At 39.3% G+C, this 21,945-nt stretch overlaps 1 protein-coding gene across 2 annotated transcripts; it reads left to right on the forward strand.

The window, feature by feature from the left end:
- The first annotated feature begins 517 nt into the window (after positions 1–517).
- On the forward strand, positions 518–9,103 carry arsh (arylsulfatase H). Of its 2 annotated transcripts, none has more exons than XM_035677286.1 (11): positions 518–615; positions 1,541–1,696; positions 1,932–2,053; positions 2,754–2,876; positions 3,240–3,442; positions 4,764–4,984; positions 5,587–5,723; positions 5,966–6,103; positions 6,477–6,636; positions 7,113–7,234; positions 7,977–9,103. In XM_035677286.1, the coding sequence occupies exons 1-11, from the start codon at positions 611–613 to the stop codon at positions 8,384–8,386; spliced, it is 1,797 nt and encodes a 598-aa protein (XP_035533179.1). In that variant the 5' UTR covers positions 518–610; the 3' UTR covers positions 8,387–9,103. The 2 variants fall into 2 exon arrangements, with proteins under 2 accessions (XP_035533179.1, XP_035533180.1); XM_035677287.1 differs by having other exon boundaries at positions 520–608.
- Positions 9,104–21,945: the final 12,842 nt, after the last annotated feature.

Here is a 21,945-nt window from a genome sequence, read left to right on the forward strand (position 1 = left end):
GTTCCTTAGAGCAGCGGGGTTGAAGGAGTCTGTTGCTGAAGCTGCTCTTTAGCTTATCCAGTGTTGTGTGGAGGTGTTAGTATGGATGGGAAATTGAACAAAACAGCAGGATAACTGCATGTCAGCATCAGCATCTGGAAACTAAAGCAGAAGATGCCAACTATGGACTGTGGGGTGCATCCCACTGATGTTCCAGTGTTTTTTATTTATGACTCCTTAAAATGAAAAGCTGTCTTCCTGAGACCTCCCATCTCAGGTAATGGCCTTTGTGTGGACATGAGTTGTAAACACTTTACATAAAAAGCAGTGTTTCTTTCTTAGACTTCCTCATTTGAAGATTTTTAGGTACCTGAAGAGGTCAAAGTAAGCTATTTCACAAGAAAAAGGGGAAACATTTTTACTATCTTTAATCGTTTCAGGGGCCCAGTGCGCTTTTTTTTTCTGTGCGCATTTACTTCACACATTAAGGGAACCGTGCTGTGCGCCGATAAGCCAATCAGTACTGTAGAGTCAGAGAGGCGGACCCGGTGTCTTTAGCAGACGTGGAGGGAAATGTACTGCGAGATGTGTAACCTCCTTGTAGATTTATGAATCAGTACACTGTGCAGGTATGAGGTGAGTCCCCTTTGGCTTTTTAAAACAACAGCACATGCGGTGTCTTTTGGCTTTAATTGCCGTGAAACCAGCAGAATAAAATAAAAAATATAGGAACAAAAAACTAAAGTGCGAAAATGCGACCACCTGATGTCGACGATTTTCCCCTTCAAGACACTGCAGACTGTGTTCACACTTGGCACCTCAGCTACAGTTAAAGTTTATACTTATAAACTTAATGTTTACCTAAACAGTGCGACATCAGTCTGCACAGTACAGGACGAGTTTATTTACTGTCAGCGGAGGACACCGATCATTCCTGCTGTGAAAGGCAGAAGTCACTGCGATGTTTATTGGAGTGCTTCCTCGGTTCTTGGCAAGGTGCCCTGGTCTGAAGTGAAAAGGAACCAGCTGGACTGAAAGGGCAGTGAATAGTTAGGGCACAACTGTAGGGCAAAAACTGGAAAGTTGAAAAGCAGTTATGGGAGAAGTATTCAGATTTTAACCTTCTGTAAATGAGTGACATATTTAATTTCATATTTAATGGCTTTTCCTATATTAATGAGGATGGATGGGTAAACACAAGATTAACAGTCAGTTAAATCAGTGCTCTGTACACATTGCAGGGCGTTTTATGTAAGAAGTAGGATCATTTTCTCAGCTGACAAAGGATCCCTTAATCCTTCAGTTTATCATAACATTTTAAATTCAGAAATCTTTCTCTGGACAGGAAAGGAATGAAAAATCATATGATCTAGTAGCTAAAACTGTCAGACAAATATAGTGGAGTAAAAAGTACAATATTTCCCTTTCAGATGTAGTGGAGTGAAAATATAATGTTGCATTAAATGGAAATACAAGAAGTAGGTTTACCTTAAGTACAGTGCTTGAGTTATATTCCAGCATTATTATTTATTTTTATTTGACTTTAATCTTTCACCATAAGGTCCCTCCTGTTGGAACAGCTTCTCCTCTCCCTGCTCCTGGCAGCAGGGAGAGATGTCACAGGGGAGGAGGTGGACAGGAAGCCCAACTTTGTCCTGATGATGGTGGACGACCTCGGCATCGGCGATATAGGTTGCTACGGTAATGATACCATCAGGTCAGTTCAATATACTGTCAGCGGTCAGTCCTAACAAATGTGTCATGGTTCTGTGTCTTTCTTTCTCTTTCCTTTTACTCACTCATTTCCTGCTTCTATTATCTCTGTGTCTACTCTATATAGTCTATGGTTTGTCAGTATCTCTGTGTCTTGTCTCACTCTGATGTGCTGACTGGACATTTTATGTGTATTTATTACATTATCTACAGTATATGTCTCTGCTCTGTCCCTGTAGGACTCCCAACATAGACAGACTTGCTTCTGAAGGTGTAAAGTTGACTCACCATATTGCAGCTGCTCCCCTCTGCACTCCGAGCCGGGCCGCTTTTATGACGGGCCGTTATGCCCTCCGCTCAGGTAACAGATAAACATCCTGGTCGTATTTATACAGCAATGATTGACAGTATGTTCCATATTTGTTTGTTAGGGGTTTAAGCTCTGGTGGCGCTGAAACCCTATTGATTTTGTGACTGCTAAATATTAGTATTGTTAGTATTTGTCTGCTGCAAAAGCTCCAATTGCTGTGAGCTAGAATTAGCTAAAAACATGAAACCTGGCCCAATAACTGGAAATAATCTGCATGTGCATGAAACAAGGCATGAAACAAGCCCAGGTGGCGGTGCTGTAATTAAGGCCCATAAATCACACACAAATGTGCTCTAGACAAAAACCTTTTGTACCACTAAAGCCTTTCTAACTAGATTGTCTGCCATTTTGATTTTTTGGAGAAAAAAAATTTCACAAAACTTATCAAAAGTTGAAACACAGGATATGTCAACATAAGTAGATGAAGAAGAAGAAACATACCTTAAAAGTTTCATGCAAGTTGACCACTAAGGGCCGCCACAAATGCAGAACGTTTGTGTGGAATAAATCAGTCTATAAACCAGAAATTGTGTGTCCAATCATCACATATCCTGTAGAATGTGTTTCATAACAAAATTGAACCACGTATGTACAACTAATTAGAAATGTCTAATTAGGGGGCCGTAAACCCCAGAATTAGAATAGCTTGTGGCTATATTTCATTTTATTTTTACACGTATCTGTTGTCTAGGAATGGGTAGCACAGGCCGTGTGCAGGTGCTGCTGTTCCTTGGAGGTTCAGGGGGGCTGCCACCCAGTGAGACCACCTTTGCGAAGAGGCTGCAGCAACAAGGATACACCACCAGCCTAGTGGGTGAGATAGCATAATGTGACATTTCTTCTCACCCATCCCCAGGCAGCAGAGAAAGGACAGTTATTGACACTTCAGCAGGTCAGATGTTCAGAATGACACTTGTTTACATGCTAGATGTGTCTATATAGAATAAAATTGAAATGCGTGTGTGTTTAGTGTTCAGTAGTTTAGAAAGTATGAGGAAAAACTTAAAACTTCTTGGGCCCCGACAGAATACACAAACCAGTGGGGTTTGTATTTGGCAAGTAAGAGAAAGATGTCCAGGTGTATGTAGGATGTTGAAATTTGTCTGACGTGTCTTCCTGTTTCTCCTCTGTCTCCGAGTGTCTGGTACTCCATCTGTTTCTCTCTGTGTCTCTGCAGGTAAGTGGCATTTGGGCGTGAACTGTGAACACAGAGGGGACCACTGCCACCATCCGAACCAGCATGGCTTCAGCTACTTCTACGGCCTGCCATTCACCCTTTTCAATGACTGTGTGCCCGGAGAGGGGAGTGATGTCCTGGCAGACCTCCATCACACACTCCGAAATCTCAGCGTGTTGCTTGGAGTTGGACTTTTCACACTGGTACGGTTGATTTTGTGTATGTTTATCTTTTATTTTGCTCTTCTTAGAAAATATCACACAAAGGTACATCTAAAAAAGGCACATTGAGGCACATATTTTGAAAAAAATATGGCTGAGCTAGGAAACAAAATCAACAACCATAGCAAAACAAAACTGAGAGATACGTTTGGGTTGCCAGGCAAAGAGGAAGAAATTGGGAAACAAAGACTTGCTTTGCCATTCACCCCAAAGCAAAATAACAAATGCGTAATCGGTTAGATATGAGCCACAGGGTAGAAAAAAGGATTGGGAACAGAAGCTGCAATTGTGAAACTCAGTCACGCTAGCCAGAAACCTGTTTTAGGGGAAAGTAAAGTAATATTGAAACTGGGCTGGATATTAAGAAGAAAAAAATATGAGTACAACATAAAAAAAAAACAGCAGAAAGTCATAAGTTTATAAAACTGTTTTCAGATCTAAATTGAAATTATTACCTAGAGTATGTATGAAAAAGGACACAATGTACTAGTTGTTTTACTTAGTGAAAATAAATAACTAACTTTAGCAATGGTTTGTGATAACATCTAGTGGCAACATCATGGAACTGCATCAGAATCCAACTCCAGACAGACAATAATATGAAGTATCCTGGTACCAAGATATTACATGTTCAATGCAACATAGTGCAACAACCCTGCAATAAATAAATAATATTGCAATGTAACCTTGGTATTCCTGTGAAATATGTTTTATTGTCTAAGACAGAAGATATTGCATATAATAGTCTCATTAGAAATTTCATAACCTCAGAAAAATGTCTGTATGTATGTGTAGAGACAACATGATTATTTATACTCATATAGATAGTCTTGGATTTTTGGCTCTTCCACAAAATGTAATTCTCCAAATGATTTAAAAAGATTAATATTGATGTTATGCAAAAACATGTTAACTAATCGTTGTTGGGCAGAAACCTTATGTGTCCAAAACCATTACTGTTCAGGAAATGGACAAAATAATTGAACACTGTGTCATCAAAGTTGGTATTGTTAGTTTTATTACTTTTGATTGGTTTAATACTTGTAAAAACCCACAGAAAGACATAAAAGGTGACCAATATGAATATTTATGAAAAAAGTTTTACCCCAACAGCGATGTATTATTATATAAATTACTGTATATCATTTTATTTATATTGTTTAATTTTTGTCTTTAGGATGTTGAGTATATTAGTAACTTAATACTTAAAACCAAAGTGCCCAGGCAGTTTAATCCATACTGTATCTGGCTGTGTACTCTTCAGCAGTGGTTTCATTTAGTGTGTTGGTGTGTGTATTTTCAGGTGTGCGTCCGTGTGTGTGGCCTCCTTGAAGTCAGCCTGTGGCTCCTGGTAGCACTATTTTGTCTCGCTATCCTGGGAACCGCTGTGTGGTTTTTTCCCTTTAAACTCCTCCCGACCTGGAACTGCATTCTCATGAGGAACCAAGAAGTGATCGAACAGCCGATGACAGTGGAGACACTGCCCCAGAGGTTGCTGGGAGAAGCACAAAATTTTATAAAGAGGTAGGAATACAGGAGCAAAACAATGTGTTGTTTCCTGTTTTTTAAAACAATTTTGGCATCACCAGAATAAATCCTGCTGGGTAGCTTGCAATCTGATCGGAGCAGCTTCATAATTTACGTACATCTGTGGTTTGATTACTGATTGACTGCTTGTTCATATCACAGAGACAGCGTGTGTGAAATTGTACTTTTATTGAGTACTGTCCCTCTTTGATGGATCTCTTGATGGAGTTATACTTTTCAGAATAAGACTGGCACTACTCTATATTTCTCTTTGTCATCAAATTCCATAAAATCTATCTATCTCTCAGTACTTTCTCAGTCTTTCTTACACTGTTTGTGGCACTCAACCCAAAACCCATATGTTTTTACTGAAGATGTAAATCTTAAGAAATGGGCCAAAAATATATAGTTTGTTTAATTCAAGTAATTCCCTTAAACAGGACATTGTACTATTATCAGTTGTTCTTGGGATTTATGTTTATATTTTATAAAATACATATGCTATATTTTATTTTATTTAAAATACAGTAATACTCATGGCTACTGAGTATTACTTTATGTCTTTCTGTTATTTATCTCTCCTCTTCTCTTCACCACAGAAATGTTGATCGTCCTTTCCTCCTTTTCTTCTCATTGGCCCATATTCACACACCGCTCTTCAAAAACCCCGCCTTTGCTGGCAAAAGTCGCCACGGCCGTTACGGTGACAACCTAGAAGAGGTAGACTGGATGATTGGTGAGTGAGAGCTGTGAAGTCAATTTGCGAATACAGGCTTGTACTCATTAAAGGTGTAGGCGTCCCATCATCACTGAGGCCTCTGTGTACTGTATAGTGCTGTTCTGTGTATGTGGCATTTCAAAGTTATGATAACCACTGTCAGAGCAATCCTACTGTCTCTATCTGTTTATGGAGTTTCAACTCTCACATTATCTATTACCTATCTCACATCTCTAATGCTATATTAAAATGTTTTCTAGGTAAAATAACAGAGACGGTGGACTCCCTCGGCCTAGCCAACAATACTCTGATGTACTTTACCTCAGACCATGGTGGACACCTAGAAGATGCTGATACGCTGGTCGGCCAGAAAGGAGGCTGGAACAGCATCTATAAAGGTAGACATCATCTCACACTGACAGTCACTTTAACTGCAATTTTTGATTTTGATTTGATTTTAGAAGATATCCAGCTGTTATTCTGGTATTTAACATGTCAAAACATCTATGAACAGTTGTTCAACAGCAACCATTGTTAACAGCAAGTTGTATTTTAATTATTTATTCATATTGACCAAAAATCACTGAGGAAGTATTCTGCTTCAGGTTGAAATAATCTGAAGGCTAAAGCATGTAATAGGTCATTGTAATAATTCTAAAAAGTAGTCTATAGTCTTGGTTAAATGTTAAATATTACACAAAGTGTATATTTTTTTACTGCATAAATAGAGACATTTGTGCTGTTTAATTTCTCTGCATCTTCCATCTATAGGTGGGAAAGCTATGGGGGGCTGGGAGGGGGGGATCAGGGTACCTGGTATTTTCCGCTGGCCTGGCAGACTGGCAGCTGCAAGAGTAGTGGATGAACCCACTAGCCTCATGGACCTGTATCCAACACTGAAATATTTGGCCAAGGACACACAACCAGACAGGTACAGTAAGACTGTCTAATGAAGGTCTAAAAGCTTCTGTTATGTATGAATACAATAGAACACCAAACCACTGTTTAGAATTACAAAAATGGGGGATAAAAGACCATACAATTACAGATGATAATTACAGTGTGGATCCAAAAGTGCCTCATTATCTGTAAACAACCACAGCTTTTGTTTGGGGGAAGGCTGCTGTGTGGACACTGATTTAGCTAATTTAGCAAACATCGTAGGTGGCAAATTATTTACTTATTATCCTGACAAAACAATCTTGTGTTCCCAAGACAATTACTTTCCTAATACTGTAGTTAATAATTACTGTGTGAGACTTATCATAGAGCAAAAGGTCAAAAGTATATAATCTCTTTCTGCATGTGGTGTTGTGGTAATGCTCTCTCCCTTGATTTTAAGGCACATCTGTAATTCACTTTCTCCCTCTTCCCTCTCACTGTCTTTTAATTGTACCTTTCTCCCAGACAAATAGATGGCTATAACCTCATGCCACTGTTGGAGGGGAAGGTAGAGCAATCAGAGCATGAATTCATGTTCCACTACTGTGGAATCTACCTGAATGCAGTACGCTGGCACCCACCCGGAAGTAAGTTCACACATATAGACACAAAGAGGCATTTAATTATCTAGCAAATACACCGATCAGCCATAACATTATGACCACTGACAGGTGAAGGGAATAACACTGATTGTCTCATTGTTATGGCACCAGTGGGTGGGATTTATCAGGAAGCAAGTGAACATTTTGTCCTCTTGATGTGTTAGAAGCAGGAAAAATGGGCAGCGTGTAGGATTTGACGACTTTGACCAAGGGCTAACTGTGAATGGTTAGACACTGAGTCAGAGCATCTCCAGAACTGCAGCTCTTGTGGGGTGTCCCCGGTCTTCAGTGGTCAGTACTTATCAAAAGTGGTCCAAGGAAGGAAAAGTGGTCCAAGGAAGGAAAAGTGGTGAACCAGAGACAGAACCAGCCATGGCTCATTGATGCACGTGGGGAACGAAGTCTGGCCGAGCAGCCGAGCAACTGTAGTTCAGACTGCTGGAAAAATGAATGCTGGTTTTGATCAGGTGTCAGAACACACAGTGCATCACAGTTGGTTGTGTATGGGGCTGCATAACATTATGAACACCAGGTTGCCCAGGTGGTCATAATGTTATGGCTGATCAGTGTAACGTCTGATATTTAATTTGGCTGACATAAACATATATTCGTAAAGTAAGTGACAAGGTATTTGGTGATCTGTACTACCCAAATAAAGTGGAACTAAGGATTTTATTGAGCTGTCTCTGAATATACTGTCAACATGTGCATCTGTGTTTCCATCCAGGTGACTCTGTCTTCAAGGTGCACTTTTTCACCCCCAACTTTTCTCCCCCGGGAGCCGGTGGATGCTATGACACTAAAGTCTGTCTTTGTCATGGAGAACATGTGACACACCACAACCCACCGCTGCTGTATGACCTTTTCCAAGATCCCTCAGAGTCCCGCCCACTGACTCCTAATACTGAGCCGCGATATGCTGAAATCCTTGACCAGACTGCCAAAGCTGTGGCGAGACATCAAAATACCCTCACAAAAAAGCAGGCGTCTGATGACACTCACTCACACCCCAATACAGATGCAGATGGTGTTCAAAGCCAGATGACATGGGACAAGATTCTGTGGAGACCCTGGCTTCAGCCCTGCTGTGGGACTTTCCCATTCTGCGGGTGCAAAGAAGACACAACACATATTTAAGGAAAAAAATCCACCAGATAGTTTTATGAAGTTGAACAGCTCGGGCTTGGTGAAGTTTCTCTGGAATCTGCGGCAGAGTTTTCACATTTTTCAAGATCTAATGTAATACTGTAATTTCTGTGATTCAGGGTGCATTCAGGAGCATTGAGTGTTCTTTTTTTTCAGTGTTAGAGCATTTTAAAGATGGAACTTGAAAAGGTTTAGAGTTGGTGTAAAAACTGACATGCTTTTTTGGTCCTAAAATTTAAATTGCTGGTACAATGCAATTAATTGTATTGTAATGACATTTGTTTTTCAGTACAATTAAAATAAACACAACTAAATTAAACTTAAATCAAAATGAAGTCACCCAAAATTAACTGAAATGCTACTGAAATTGAAGGTCAAAAAGATCATACCTGTTAGTAAAGTATTCAGGGCTTGACAGTATGGTTAATTGACAATCAATTTGGTTTGCCATCAGTGGCAGCCACTCGTACATATAAAGAAGAGGGACAGCAAACAGCAAAGCCTGCAGCCCAACTGTTTTTTCTTTTTTTAATATTTGTGGCATTACTGATAATGTTGTTGTTACAGTCGGAACCAAAACCAGACAACATTTGCATGTGAATTAGTGCATTTACTTGCAGGCACACAGGCATCTGTTTTAGAGACAAATTAAGTTGTTTGACTGTGGGGTGAAAGTTTAACTAACCCAGAGCTTACACACACACACACAGAAACTTCTGTAATAAAGCTTTTAAACATTCTTTTGTGCCACATTTTCTTTATCGCATTGTATCTTAATTACTTTAAATAAATGCTGATTAAAAATGGCAATCATATTTTCAGTTTTGATAAGCACTTATTAAAGGTTAGTGTTGAGCCGTGGTATTACACTGTACACTCTTACAATAAAGGCAAAAAAGATACACTGGTACATACATGACGGGGAAGTCTAATGTTTATATGTGTGTCATTCCTTCTGTACAAGTAAGCAACATAAAAACAGTGCTTAAAGAACATGAGACAAGTTATTTTAAAACAATCCTTAACTGCATTTCTGTCTTATTGAACAATTTATTCTTACGCTGATAATCAGACCTATCATAGAGCTTACGATGACTTCCAAAGATGTAGCTTAGTCAACATTTCAGTTGGTAGTAGTAGTAGTAGAACTGAAAATAGAAGTAAAATTCCTCAAGAAGGTAGTTTAGACTGTGTGCCATTAGAGGGCAGACTCAGACTGTGGTTTTACTGTGTGTACTTATGAGGGGGAGAGAGAGATTTAAGCTCAGTTGGCCACTGTGGGCTCTTGTGCTTTGCGGCATGAATTATGCTTAAATATCAGGATTATACATATTTTCAGTTACACAAATACAGAATTATGTAACGCATGTAATGTTTTGAAACTGCTGTAACATAGTATACATAGAATATTGCATCATTAGCTGGAGGTTAAAAAATCCCTTCCCTTGTCTGTTTTTGTTTGTTTTTAACTTTAATACCTTCTAATAATCATGTTTTTGCTAATCCAGTTTCCTCATGTCTACCTTCTTTACCCTGATTTACCTTCAAATTCCCACCTGTCACTCCCCTCCATCTCTTCTAAATCATCTAAATTGTTTTGGTCAGAATTTATGCTTTTTGCTCACTTTTCACTCACTCCCCTTCAGGAATGTCAGGGCATAAGGTCAGCTGCAGAACAGCAGTACTCAAGGACACTGAGGCAGGGTGGACGTTTCCACAAGGAGGTCCTGGTTTGACCACAAGGACGCCCTGTGGCTCCACAGATCTTCATTTATAAAAGACCTTTAAACACTGTGTGATCTCCATCATCAGTGTCATCGTCATTGATTATCATCATCATCAGCACTCCAGTCTCCCTCCAGCAGTGGCTGGCTGTCAAAACATCAAAGTTTGATCCAGCAGTAGCCTATAATTGCTCCCCTTCCTTCCTCTACTCTCTGTTTCCTCTTCCTCCATCTCCTCAAACTGCTTTCTTCATCTCCCCCTCCCTGTTGCCCTCTCTTATTCTTCCTCCAAGTGAGGAGGGGAACTTCATCATCATCATCATCAACACTGTAATTGTAGCCATCACAGTGTAGTATTTACTTCTCTCCCTCCAGCAGAGACCCGTACATCAAACACTGAGCAAGTTCATTACAGTAGCCACTCCATTATATCTCAACAGTAAATCATGCAGTCGACCATACATAACGATGTTTGGCTGTACATCAAAGTTAATGATGGCTGGTGGGGTAGAATGTTACTGGCTGTACATCATGTCATACGTAACCACGTGCACACATAATGCTTGTGCACACACATGCACACAGTAGATCATGTTGTTTTGAACAGATCAGTGGTTTTCTGTAAAGGTCAGTGTTTCAGGAGACGCCATAAAGCATTTTTATATCCTTCGGTTTGACACACATAAACACACATACAGCTTGAAAAGATAGGAACGTTGCGTGGCAGCTTAAACACGCTGCAAATAGCTCGCCTGTATCAAGCATTTAAAACCTACACTAATAGCTGGAGGGCTGTTGTTGCATTGTTTTTTTTATTTAGTTGTGGGTTTGTGCCTTTATTTTGGATGATGCCAAGAATACAAGTTATTATAGGGCAAAGGATGTTTTTAAAATTAACATTGTCAGTCAACTGTGGCAGAATATCTCTGTTGTGGAAAGTCTGTCTCTGAAATTAGTTTTCACTTCCATTTAAATTCACTGACAATGTCAAGCCTGGAAAATGTTTGTTGTGTTCACAATAGCTTGAATTATAAAAAACATTCCGATAGCGACCTTTTAAATGTCAACTACACACACGCACACACACACACACCACAATTGTTTTATCAATTGTACTGTTTTTGAATGACAACTAACAAGTATCGAAACTTTTTGCCTTTGAGTCGTCTCTTTTCATGTTTCTCTCGTCTGCGCAGATTGCCTCCTCTGAACTGCTGCTTTATCCACACCAGCCTAATAATACACTACTAAAAGGACAATTTAACATTTTAGGAAATAGTTAAGTTAGAGTTAGAGTTAAGTGTGAAGATTGATACCATTCTCCTGTGTGTTTTAAGAGTTGAACTTGAGCTGTGAGCCAATTAGCCTAGCTTAGCATAAAGACTGGTAGCGGGGGGAAACAGTTAGCCTGGCTCCGTCCAAATTTGAGATACAGCATAGTGAGCTTTATAAACGACCAAGCTAGCCGTTTTTTCCGGTTCAAGTTACAGTAGGTTAATCGTCTTTCTGATTTTGCTCCAAACATAACACAAATTTAAAGAAACAAATATTTGTATTTCCCAAAATGTTGAGGTATATAGCTTTAATGGTAGCTCATCAATTATCTGTAGTTACCATAAGTGGCTACCTTTACGTTTTCAAAACCAGATTTTTGGCCATAAATTGCATGTACATTCACATAATTAAAGAGTTTCACCGTTAAATGAAACATTGTGTTTTACAGCTGATCAATGACCGAAAATACTAAAACTGTGAAATACCCCTTTAAACTCACCTAACAACCTCTCCTCGAGAGCACATCCTGTGCTTGTTTTATCCCAACGGTGTCACTGCGAGAAGATTCACGAGATAATTGGAGACCTACAAACACAGTAGCTGTTTGTTGGCTGTGGAAGTGTGGGAAGAAAAGAAAAAGAAAATCTATTTATATACATGAAAATGAGGGCAGAGTCAGTAGCCATATTTCTGTTCGGTTCGGCAGAGGTTTTGTTAAAACCACCACTGACCTCTGTGGTAAAGCCATCGGATACCATTACAATCACAGTCCAACGTAGCGTGTACTCTTTCCCTTCTTGTGCCTTTTATTATTTCCTCAAAATTAAAGCTAACATTGTCTGCAGTGGGCTGAAATGCCCAGTGCATCATGACCAGGGAACTACATAAGAAATTCACAGTACAATGTTAAAAAGGTTTCACAATATGGGGAAAACAGGTAAAAATATTTCATAGATACAAGGTTTCTGCAGAAGTCCACTACTTAAGTCTTAACTTTCCCAACCAACCATTCCAAGGAGAAGACCAAAATTGCTCCATCAATCATATCTATTTGCAATCTATCTATTTCTCTTTCTGGTTAATCTATCTTTGTCTTCTCACCTACCACAAAAGATTGTTGTTGCAAAGCAGCAATTACACACACATTACAACACTATTACATTAGGAAGCACAGAAAATGCTGTGATGGAGAGAGAGAGAGAGAGAGAGAGAGAGAGAAAGAGTGAGACTGTGTCAGGTTTGTCAATGAATGAGGCTTTTAGAGAACAGGATAGAAGTGTTTGCACTGCTGTTAGTGCCAAGTGGATTTGCGTGTGTACAAGCAATATATGTCTTTATGTATAATGATGCAGTACAGAGAAGAGAATGTATTAGCATGTGTAGCTGTGTGCTTATTTATATCATAAATTTCAGTGCAGCAGAGGCAGATTTTTGTGTGTTTACATATTAGTTTGTGAGATTATGTGTGCGTGTTTCCAGGAGCACTGGGCAAAATTGTTACAGTGTAACTCTGCTGGGGAACTTTCACTACACACACACACACACAAACACACACTGACTCTAAGCCTTTCTCAATCTCTGCATGTCTCTACTCTGCCTTTGTATCTAAATGTAGATCTCATTCTGATCCCTGAGACCTGCGGGGGAGTTGTACTGCACCAGACCATGTTGTGTTCTTTGTGTATTTGTGTGTTTAGTGTAGTACAGTGTCTGTGGTTTTAAGTATGTGTCATGTTGTGTGCCATATGGTCAAAATTACCCCACACAGGGGACAGAGCTTCAGGCAGGGAACAGGGCATTTGGACTTGCATGTCGGCACAGACACGTACACCGTGGACACATAGTCAAACTTAAGCACAGGCACAAACACCTACTGCACACATTTTCTCAATCATGTAACCAATAGTGGCAAAAACACTTTCAGGCATTAGTACAATCATGCACACACTACCCCCTGCAAGTTTTCACATCCATCCCCTCTTTGGTGACAGGAAGTTATTAGTGAGGTGGGGTTTGATGAAGAACAGATAACTAAATAAGCAGGCTAATGGGGAAATTGTAGCCTATCACACGCTCACACATGCTTAACCTGTCCCCCTGTCCTTATGCCTCTTAAACTGACAGAATTTGGAGAGAGAACACTCTCATCTGTTTTTCAGTTTAGCACTCAAAAACAGCTCTCAGGCTTTTTGTTGCAGCGGCACTCTTTGATTCAGGGGTAAAAAAAAAGGAACAACTGCAGCAAAATGCTAAATTACCCCCGGTGTGTATACGTGTAACGGTGTGTGTGTAATTTAGCAGAATTACAGGTTTTCAAAGAGAGACCCACTCCCACATCTGACAACTTGAGCTACATATGTACATACAGACACGCACACACACTACATGAGCCTATTTAAACTCTGCAGATGTCACAGTGATGTCAGTCAACATGTATGACAGGCTTTTTGAAAATTACATGTATGGCGTACATATGTTCACTCATCCTACTTAATGGTTACAAAACCACCAAGTAGGACGTGAGGGTTCTTATGGTTTGCATTTTATTGTCCTAGACTTTAGGTTTCAGTTTAGTCTGACATGAATTAGGTAAAAAAAAATACCACATGGTTTGGTGGAACTCTGAGGATCACTGAGTGCATTTTAATCTTTAAGCAAGTTTTAATGTGAAAACACAGAACTCCTGTTTTTTATCACTAAGTAGCAATAATCATCACCACTGCTCGTTGTGGTTTGAACTGGATTTTAACTAAATCCATGTGGCTTTCCACCTTTGAAAAAGGAAGGGAGATTCATAAACCTACCGGCCAACTACGTCACCTTAGGAATTTCACCTCAGGAAATACATACAGTAATGCTGGGAAATATGTGGCACTAATTATTATTAAGGACATTTGGTTAATGCTTGAGGCGCACAAGCTCACTTAAGGAAGACAGAATAGATTTTAATTATAGACATTAAACAAAGATGAGGAACTGGAAGTTGCGGCAAGAGGGAAAAAGCAAACCGATTACCATTTTAAAATAATTTAATCTAAGAATCTATGGGTTGCTTCTATTGATTTTATTTTGGATGGTAAACACATTTGATATAATTTAGTATTACTACAATAAGGGGAATTTGCCTCGCCAAAAGGCCAACAAACCAACAGAAAACCTATTGCTAATAGTAAAAGCACCCAATTCCTGAAAAAATTTTAAAAATTTACCTTTTGTGCCAATAATATGTAAATACAGCATTTACTACTATAAGACCAGATATTCCCTCTATAACTCATCATGACAGGGTCTATGCTGGTGAAGAGCTGAGGGATAGGACACAGAGCAGGAATGAATAATGGAAAAATGGTGCAATGGTCAGTGAAGGAGGGAGGGATGATGTGTGATGGAACAAATGATAGTGGGAATAAAGGACGGAGAATGGAGGTATAGCAATAGGAGAAGTGCTTGAGGTGTGACCAACATGATACAGACTGGCTGATGACAAATTGTCTTTTTTTCCTTGTAGGAGGGTTACAGGAGAAAAAGAAGGAATGAGAGAGCAAATTTTTTCTTGAAAAAGGAGTCCAGCTTCTGTCATACTCTTTTATAAGTGAGAGATTGACAGAGAGACGAACAGGTGGCGGAACTGGGAAAAATACTCGTACCATAATGATTGAGGAAGAAAATAGAAGGAGACAGGCTGAAGTATGGCTGAGAGAAAGAAAATAATTGCAAGACACTGATCAAAACCTTAAGGGTCTCACTCTACGTCTGGAGGATAAAAAGTCTAAATATAAAAGTACCATGGCAGCAGGGAGAGGAGGATGCTTGTGGAGAGATAGACTGATAAAGTATGTCTCTCAAAAAGCACAGAAAAACTTTAGTGACTATGTCCCACAAAAAAGAACAGCGAGGAGAGAGAAGCATATAGGAAGAACGAGGGCAGAGGGAGGCCTCACAGCTAAAATAAAAACGATAGAATGATCCACTGTATGGTGTGGCCAAAAGTATATGGACATGTCTTTGTAAACTGTTTTTCATGGTTTGGGCCAGTGGTGGAAAGTAACTGATTACATTTACACATAGCTGTACTTAAGTATAATTCAAGGAACTTGAATATTTTTCTGCTACTTTATTCTTGTACTCCACTATATTTCAGAAGGACATATATAATAATACTTATTACGCCACTATATTTGTTTGATAAATTCAATAGTCTTTGCTGATTCAGTTTAATAATACAAAATATAATTAACAAATAAATGATTATCCATTATGGGTTATAGAAAGACTTTATAGGTCCCTGGTGGAAATTCTCAGACTACTTAGCAGTATATAAAGTAATCACAATTCTCCACACCTTTACCAGCTGCAACTTTAAAGTGATGTACGCATTAATGCATTCATAATTATGAGTCGGTTATATAATATAACACAATACATTATTCTGAAAATGGGCCATTGTGAATAATGAATACTTTCTTGGTATTGCTGTGGTATTGCTACTTTTAATTAAATAAAAGATCTGAATGCTTCACCCACCACTGGTTTAGACTAAGCCTTTTATTTCCAACAAAGGGAAATCTTAATGCTGCTGCATATAATATATATATTTTATAATAAAACAATAGTGTCCAATGGTGCAACATTGTGGCAATAGTCTGGGGAAGACCCTTTCCTCCTTCAATATTACAATGCCCCTATGCACACAGCGAAGTCTACAAAGAAGTGTTTTTTCTATTTTAGTGTGAAGGAATGTGGCCTCCACAGAGCCCTGATCTCAACATCAGTACCCAACCTCACTGATGCTCTCATGGCTGAATGGGAGCAAATTCCTGCAACCAGGCTCCAAAAAGTGGAAGCCTTCACAGAAGAGTGGCTGTAACAGCATATTCATGCCTGTTGTTTTGGAATGAGAGGATCACTTTCTGGGTGAATGTAACATTTAGGTTTCTATTTACTTTTAGCCATGTAGTGTGGACGCGTGGGTCATTCTGTCTGGGGGAAATAAAAGGACAGAGGACAGGAATGGATGCTTGGAAAGGGACGTCTCATCTTGAAGGAGAAAGAGAGATGGCATGAAAGATTGAAGGAGTAAGAAGGAGAGGCGCCGTTCTTGAGAGATGGCTGAAGACTGAGAGAAGAATTTGTCATCACTGGAGAGATGAGAGGAGAAGAGTAAGACAAACCAAGGGATGAGTGAGAGAGAGACAGATTGAAGGAGAGAGAAGAAGGGACATGAAGAGAGATGGAGAGGGGTTCAGGGGGCATAATAATGACAAAACGACAAGAGGATGATCGAAGCATGGGTCATGTTTACCCACAGGAGAGCGAGAGTGAGAGAGATGGCGGAGAGTCTGGAGGCGACAGAAGACTGAAGGGTCACTCTGTTTACTGGGAGAAGGAGAGATTGAGGGATATTGATGTGACTAGGGAGGAGAGAGATGAGGAGAGACAGCTTGGGAGGGAGAGAGGGCCTCTGGCTCTGAAAAGAGAAAGGGATGACGGAGCGAAGAAGGGACAGAAATGATGAGAGCCTGAGAGGGGGAAAACAGAGGAAAGAGATGGAGAGAAGAATAGTTGAGGGGAAAACAGAGAGAGAGAAGCTGATATCCAATGAGAATATAGACTCCACTGCACAGAGACAGTTCTTTGATGTTCTGGAAAAATGCAGGAGACATGAGGGGTGCAGCAAATGTACTATTTTTTATCCAGATGAGGGAGTCTTCAGGGATTGAAAGAAGAGACTGAGAAGCATGAGTAATGTATCTGTGTGTTAGAAGGGAGAGGTACAGACAGAGGGAGAGAGATAGTTGCAAGAGAGTTCTGTCCAGAGTTGAGAAAGAAAGAGATAAATGCATCATCTGCAAAGTGACGCTTCAGAAAAAGCCTAAATGTCAGGAAAAGCCAAAAGATTTTTACTGGGCTCTACCGATATTGAACAACACACATTTGTTCTTAAGATATACAGGCAATTTTCCAGTGATCCCAACTCTTCCAGGATAAGTCCCCTTGACCAGCTGGTCATGAGGATCAGCTCCTCTCGCAGTACACAGCCTCGACAAATCCCTCACACAATCTGGACCAAATAAATTATAGCCAAAGAGACAGAAAAGTATGTCAACCACTAAACATCTAACTGAAGGTAAACTTAACTATTATGTACCATTGAACAGAAAATAGTGAGAGGCAGCTTATCTAGGAACTATGAGCTACCAGAATCTGAGAAAGCCATTACAGTCTGGCCATTTAAATTGGTCGAGACACACAATCCTGGCATCTCCGAGAAAACACACAATTGAGACAGACTGTGTCAGTTCTGCCAACAACAAGATGTACAGACAGAGACACACTTCCTGCTACACTGCAGATTGTATAGAGACAGACGAACCAAGTTATTTATCAAAAAAAAAACTCAAATACCAGAGTCAGAATGAAACTAAATGCAATACTTTCTTGGGTAAGAACTTACAAAGCCATAAAAGAAGCTAATAAGCAGTGAGAGAAAACCAGCAGAACATGAAAATACTAAACACCTGTGTGTATTTAAATATCTGTACCTGAGATTTTTGCCATTCCCATTTTATAACATTTTTCAAGTAAATCTTTCATCAGAAACATTCTTTAATCTCTTTTGTTTGTTGCTTACATTCTATTAGTTAGTCTATTATAAGTTATTATATCTACACTGTAAATGTTGCACAATAGCTTTAGCAATATAATTATGGTCATGCAAAAAAGGGAAGATTTGAATTGGGAAAAAGAAAATTAGAGAGGGAGGCGATGTGTCACAGCCGTGACTTCTCGCCTGCGGAGAGAGAGTGATGGCTGGTGCGAGAAACACACGAGTGAGGGAGACGACGGTGGAGAAAATGCTGAGTCACTCTGGGAAATGGTGGTAATGAGCGAGGGTGAGGCAGCCAGGAGAGGTTGAGAATAGATAAAGGGGACAAAGGGTGGAGTGGGGGAAACAACAGAGCAAGCAAGAGAAAAGAGGGAATGGAGAGATGCAGGGAGAGAGGAATAAGGAAAAGAGAGAAGGAGAAGAGAGATGAAGGGAGTGGTGGGAGTGAGGTCATGCTTTTGCTATCATTAAACATATGTAGGTCATCCCTCTCTTTCTCTCCTCATATGATTTAGGCTTAAAGCACACCTGTTCCTGACTGATAATGTTGGAATGTGCCTCCAGCGTGTGAGGTGCATTTTGTGGTGGCCTTAATCCTCCAAACTAATCAGCCATAGGTTATTTGTCATTTCCTTCCAAAAGTACAGTTGTTATTTTTTATTTTATTTCATGCCCCTGTTAACAGGACAATATTGTTGTCAGTTCCAAAACCTTTACAAACGACTACTACAATTACTTGGTTAAGATAAGGTTGGTGTTCTGTATGTTTCTTAAAATCCCATGAAAAGCACAAAGCCAACAATCCTCAATACTCTCCAACGTCTCTACTTTCTCACCCCCGAGCCCGTTATTTCCTACCTGAAGACACAAAAAAGCCTCAGTAGCAGTAAATAGTGCATTTGTTGGGAACTAGAGTACTCATGTTCACAATATATATATTATATTATAATGAAGGAACATGTTACCCAGTGCAATAGTGAGACTCATTAATGTGTATTAAATGTTGTAATTCGTACTGTATTAAACAACAATATAGGTCTATGGCACAGAGGAATAAGCTATATTAGCCTTTGACAACACAGACAATACTTTTTACAAAATTCAGTGCTGGCTTTTGGTCTTATTATGGGATTAATTGACCTTAAGAATAATAAAGAATATCACCAGCCTTATCTTTTAAAAGGCCCAGTGTGTAACTTTTAGGAGGATATATTAGCAGAAATCATTCTAATTTAATTGTCAAATGAATCGTGTTTTCTTTACCTTAGATTGAGACGTTTTTGTCTACAGGTTCAGGATGCGGTGCCTTGTTGAACCACTATGTTTCTACAGTTTCACACAAGGGTCCTTTGCACTTGGAAGGGGAAGGGGAAGGGAGTGAGTTGTGACCTACAACTACAGCGCTAGATGCCACTAAATACTCTGGATCATTAAAGACTAATTGTGGTAATGATTAAAAGAAAGCAAAGCACTTAGGTTAGGTTAGGGAACGATTGTGGTTTTGTGCAGATTCTTATTTTGTGTTAAATCCTGAGCCCACACCATTCTACCTTTTCACATTTGGTGTGATCATCACTGCATTTGTGTTATTTTTGGTTGGTTTGGTTTTTTAACAGTGGAAAGGACTTGTATTTCCACAGTGTGGACAGGATAAAAATGACTGGGTGTGTACTGTATGAGCAGGAGAGGCAGTAAGGCTGTGTGTGTGTGTGTATGTGGGTGTGAGAGATGTAATAAAAGATAGCAAAACAGTGTATGTGTTTGAAGGAATCACTACAGAGCTGCTGTGTAGCTGAATAAAGAGAGAAAAATCCACCATGGTCTCTGCAACTAGCAGCTATAACAGCGGTGACTTCCAAGACTCTCATGGAGGGACTTTTAAGGTCACTGTGTTTGGTCACTGTTCAATGGTACTGGGCCAAGAAATAATTCATTGATATCCCTGACTTTTCTTGGGCTTATGTTCCAGATGTCATTCATGTATTAGATTTACTTAAGTCTGTCCCACTACTCTTGCCAATATGCACAGGCTAATTCAAATGGGCTTATATTATCAGAGCAATGGGCTTAATGACTTCATTACTGTTGAAATTACAACAGAGTCTTGTAGTTGTGATACTCTTCATCTTGCTATATCTCCATCAAAATGACAGCATGGAGAAATTCAATCCCAATAGTTGGGCACAGAAGGGTGGTGTCAGTGTGATTTGTCATCCTCATTCAAACCAGCTAAACTTCATCAGGGTGGAGTGTGGCGATGGCGCTCACCCATTTAGCTGTTAGTGACCACATGAAAATGGATGTAGCACACTGGAGTTTTTCTTTATGAAAAGTTTCTGGGAAGGACAAAACAACAATCAACCCCAAATATACCTTAAACCGTTAAAGTCTTGAACACTTGAAAGACCTCCATATCTGGGGTTTCCGATGATTTGGACATTCAAACATGCTGCACCTCAGACCAACTAGACTCAGTCAGACACCTGCCTCATAGCATCACAGGGGTGTGGCCAGGGGTTTAGATTTAACATTTGATTGCCAGTCAAAGTTATGTAATACTAAATTGCAAAAATCTACAGTAATATGAAAAGTATAAACATACAAAACAATATGCCCTGTGGTATTTCTCAATTTGGTCTTTTTGACATGATGTCAGATGACAGTATCTCTGAAAAACAGAGGTTAAACAAATTAATTTTCTCTGTTGGGTAATGGTTAAAAGTCAGAAACTCTACTGTAACTTTTGTCTCAAGAGTAAACACATGGTTTTGTTAGTATTCTTACTAAAAAAGCTAAAAACATGAAGAGAATTTGAACTTACAACCCTGAAAATCCAGCATTCATTTTAATCAGAGGAGTTGGTTTTGCAAATATGGACCACTGCTTCTACTTACAACCGCAAAGACTCAGCTGTCCAAATCATTGGACAAATGCCATTTTAACTGACTGGTTCATTTGAAAACTATCATGATGAAGGCTTTTCCGCATTTTATACATGCAAAACAAATCAATCAGCTGATCAAGAGAGAAACAATACCCATGCATTTGATAAGATAAGGTTCATAAAGATAAACAACATTAACAGGATTTGAAAATGATTTAATATCTCATTGGTATTAATTTATAGTAACAGTTAAACAACATACGTACCTGCTTCAGCCATTCAGGCCTTCATCAGGGCAAATACATAATGGTTGCCTTTGGTCTGTTTCTTTTACCTGTTGGCAAGTAGTCACATGATCAGTATGGGCAACTAAGTAGTCACATAATTAGTGCAGACAGGCAAAGTCATGTGACAGACTATGAGCAGAGAAAACCACACTATCAGTATCAGGACGCAATTAGAGAACTATATACAAAACACCTAAAAAACATATTAATTATACAATTTCCACAGGCAAGGCGACACATGATGTTTTTCAAAGAACTTAGATGCCTAAGAAACAACAACAAGATGAGATTGTTGCATATTGCACACACACATTTTCAGCTCATCTATCACTGACACATAGAATATAATGTTTTTAGATACTGTAATCTAAGAAATTGAACACGTCTGATACGTGTCAAATCCTAAAAATCTTTCCTTAGTGCATGGATGAGGTATATATGAAATATACTGTGTATGCATTAAGTGCATGTCTTTGTGAACCCATTTTCTGGTATAAAATAATCCTTGGAGAGTCCTTGCAGTGATTGAGTGAGGTGCCTTTTCCACCTCCATTATTTTTGTTTTTCACCTCTAACAAAGTCCTGGTGTCAGTCAATGAAGTTACGCATAGTTTAAAGATTAAAATGTATTTTTATCACCTGAGCACACAATCCCACTCATTTTAGTGCCTCACACAAAATGATGAGTCTAAGAAAAATGCTTGATTTCTTTTTTTTTTTCATGTTTCATTTTTCACCTGAAAGGAATTGATGGTCTTTGCAACAGCCCAAAA

Source organism: Morone saxatilis, unplaced genomic scaffold (genome assembly GCF_004916995.1).
Source record: "Morone saxatilis isolate NCDOM2014 unplaced genomic scaffold, NCSU_SB_2.0 Contig5, whole genome shotgun sequence".
NCBI lineage: Eukaryota > Metazoa > Chordata > Actinopteri > Moronidae > Morone > Morone saxatilis.

Bases quoted from the DNA above. Each gene is read 5' to 3' on its own strand.
- arsh (XM_035677286.1), top strand. The intron at 5,724-5,965 runs GTGAGTGAGAGC...AATGTTTTCTAG, and splicing joins AGAGGTAGACTGGATGATTG to GTAAAATAACAGAGACGGTG. The intron at 6,637-7,112 runs GTACAGTAAGAC...CCTTTCTCCCAG, and splicing joins AAGGACACACAACCAGACAG to ACAAATAGATGGCTATAACC.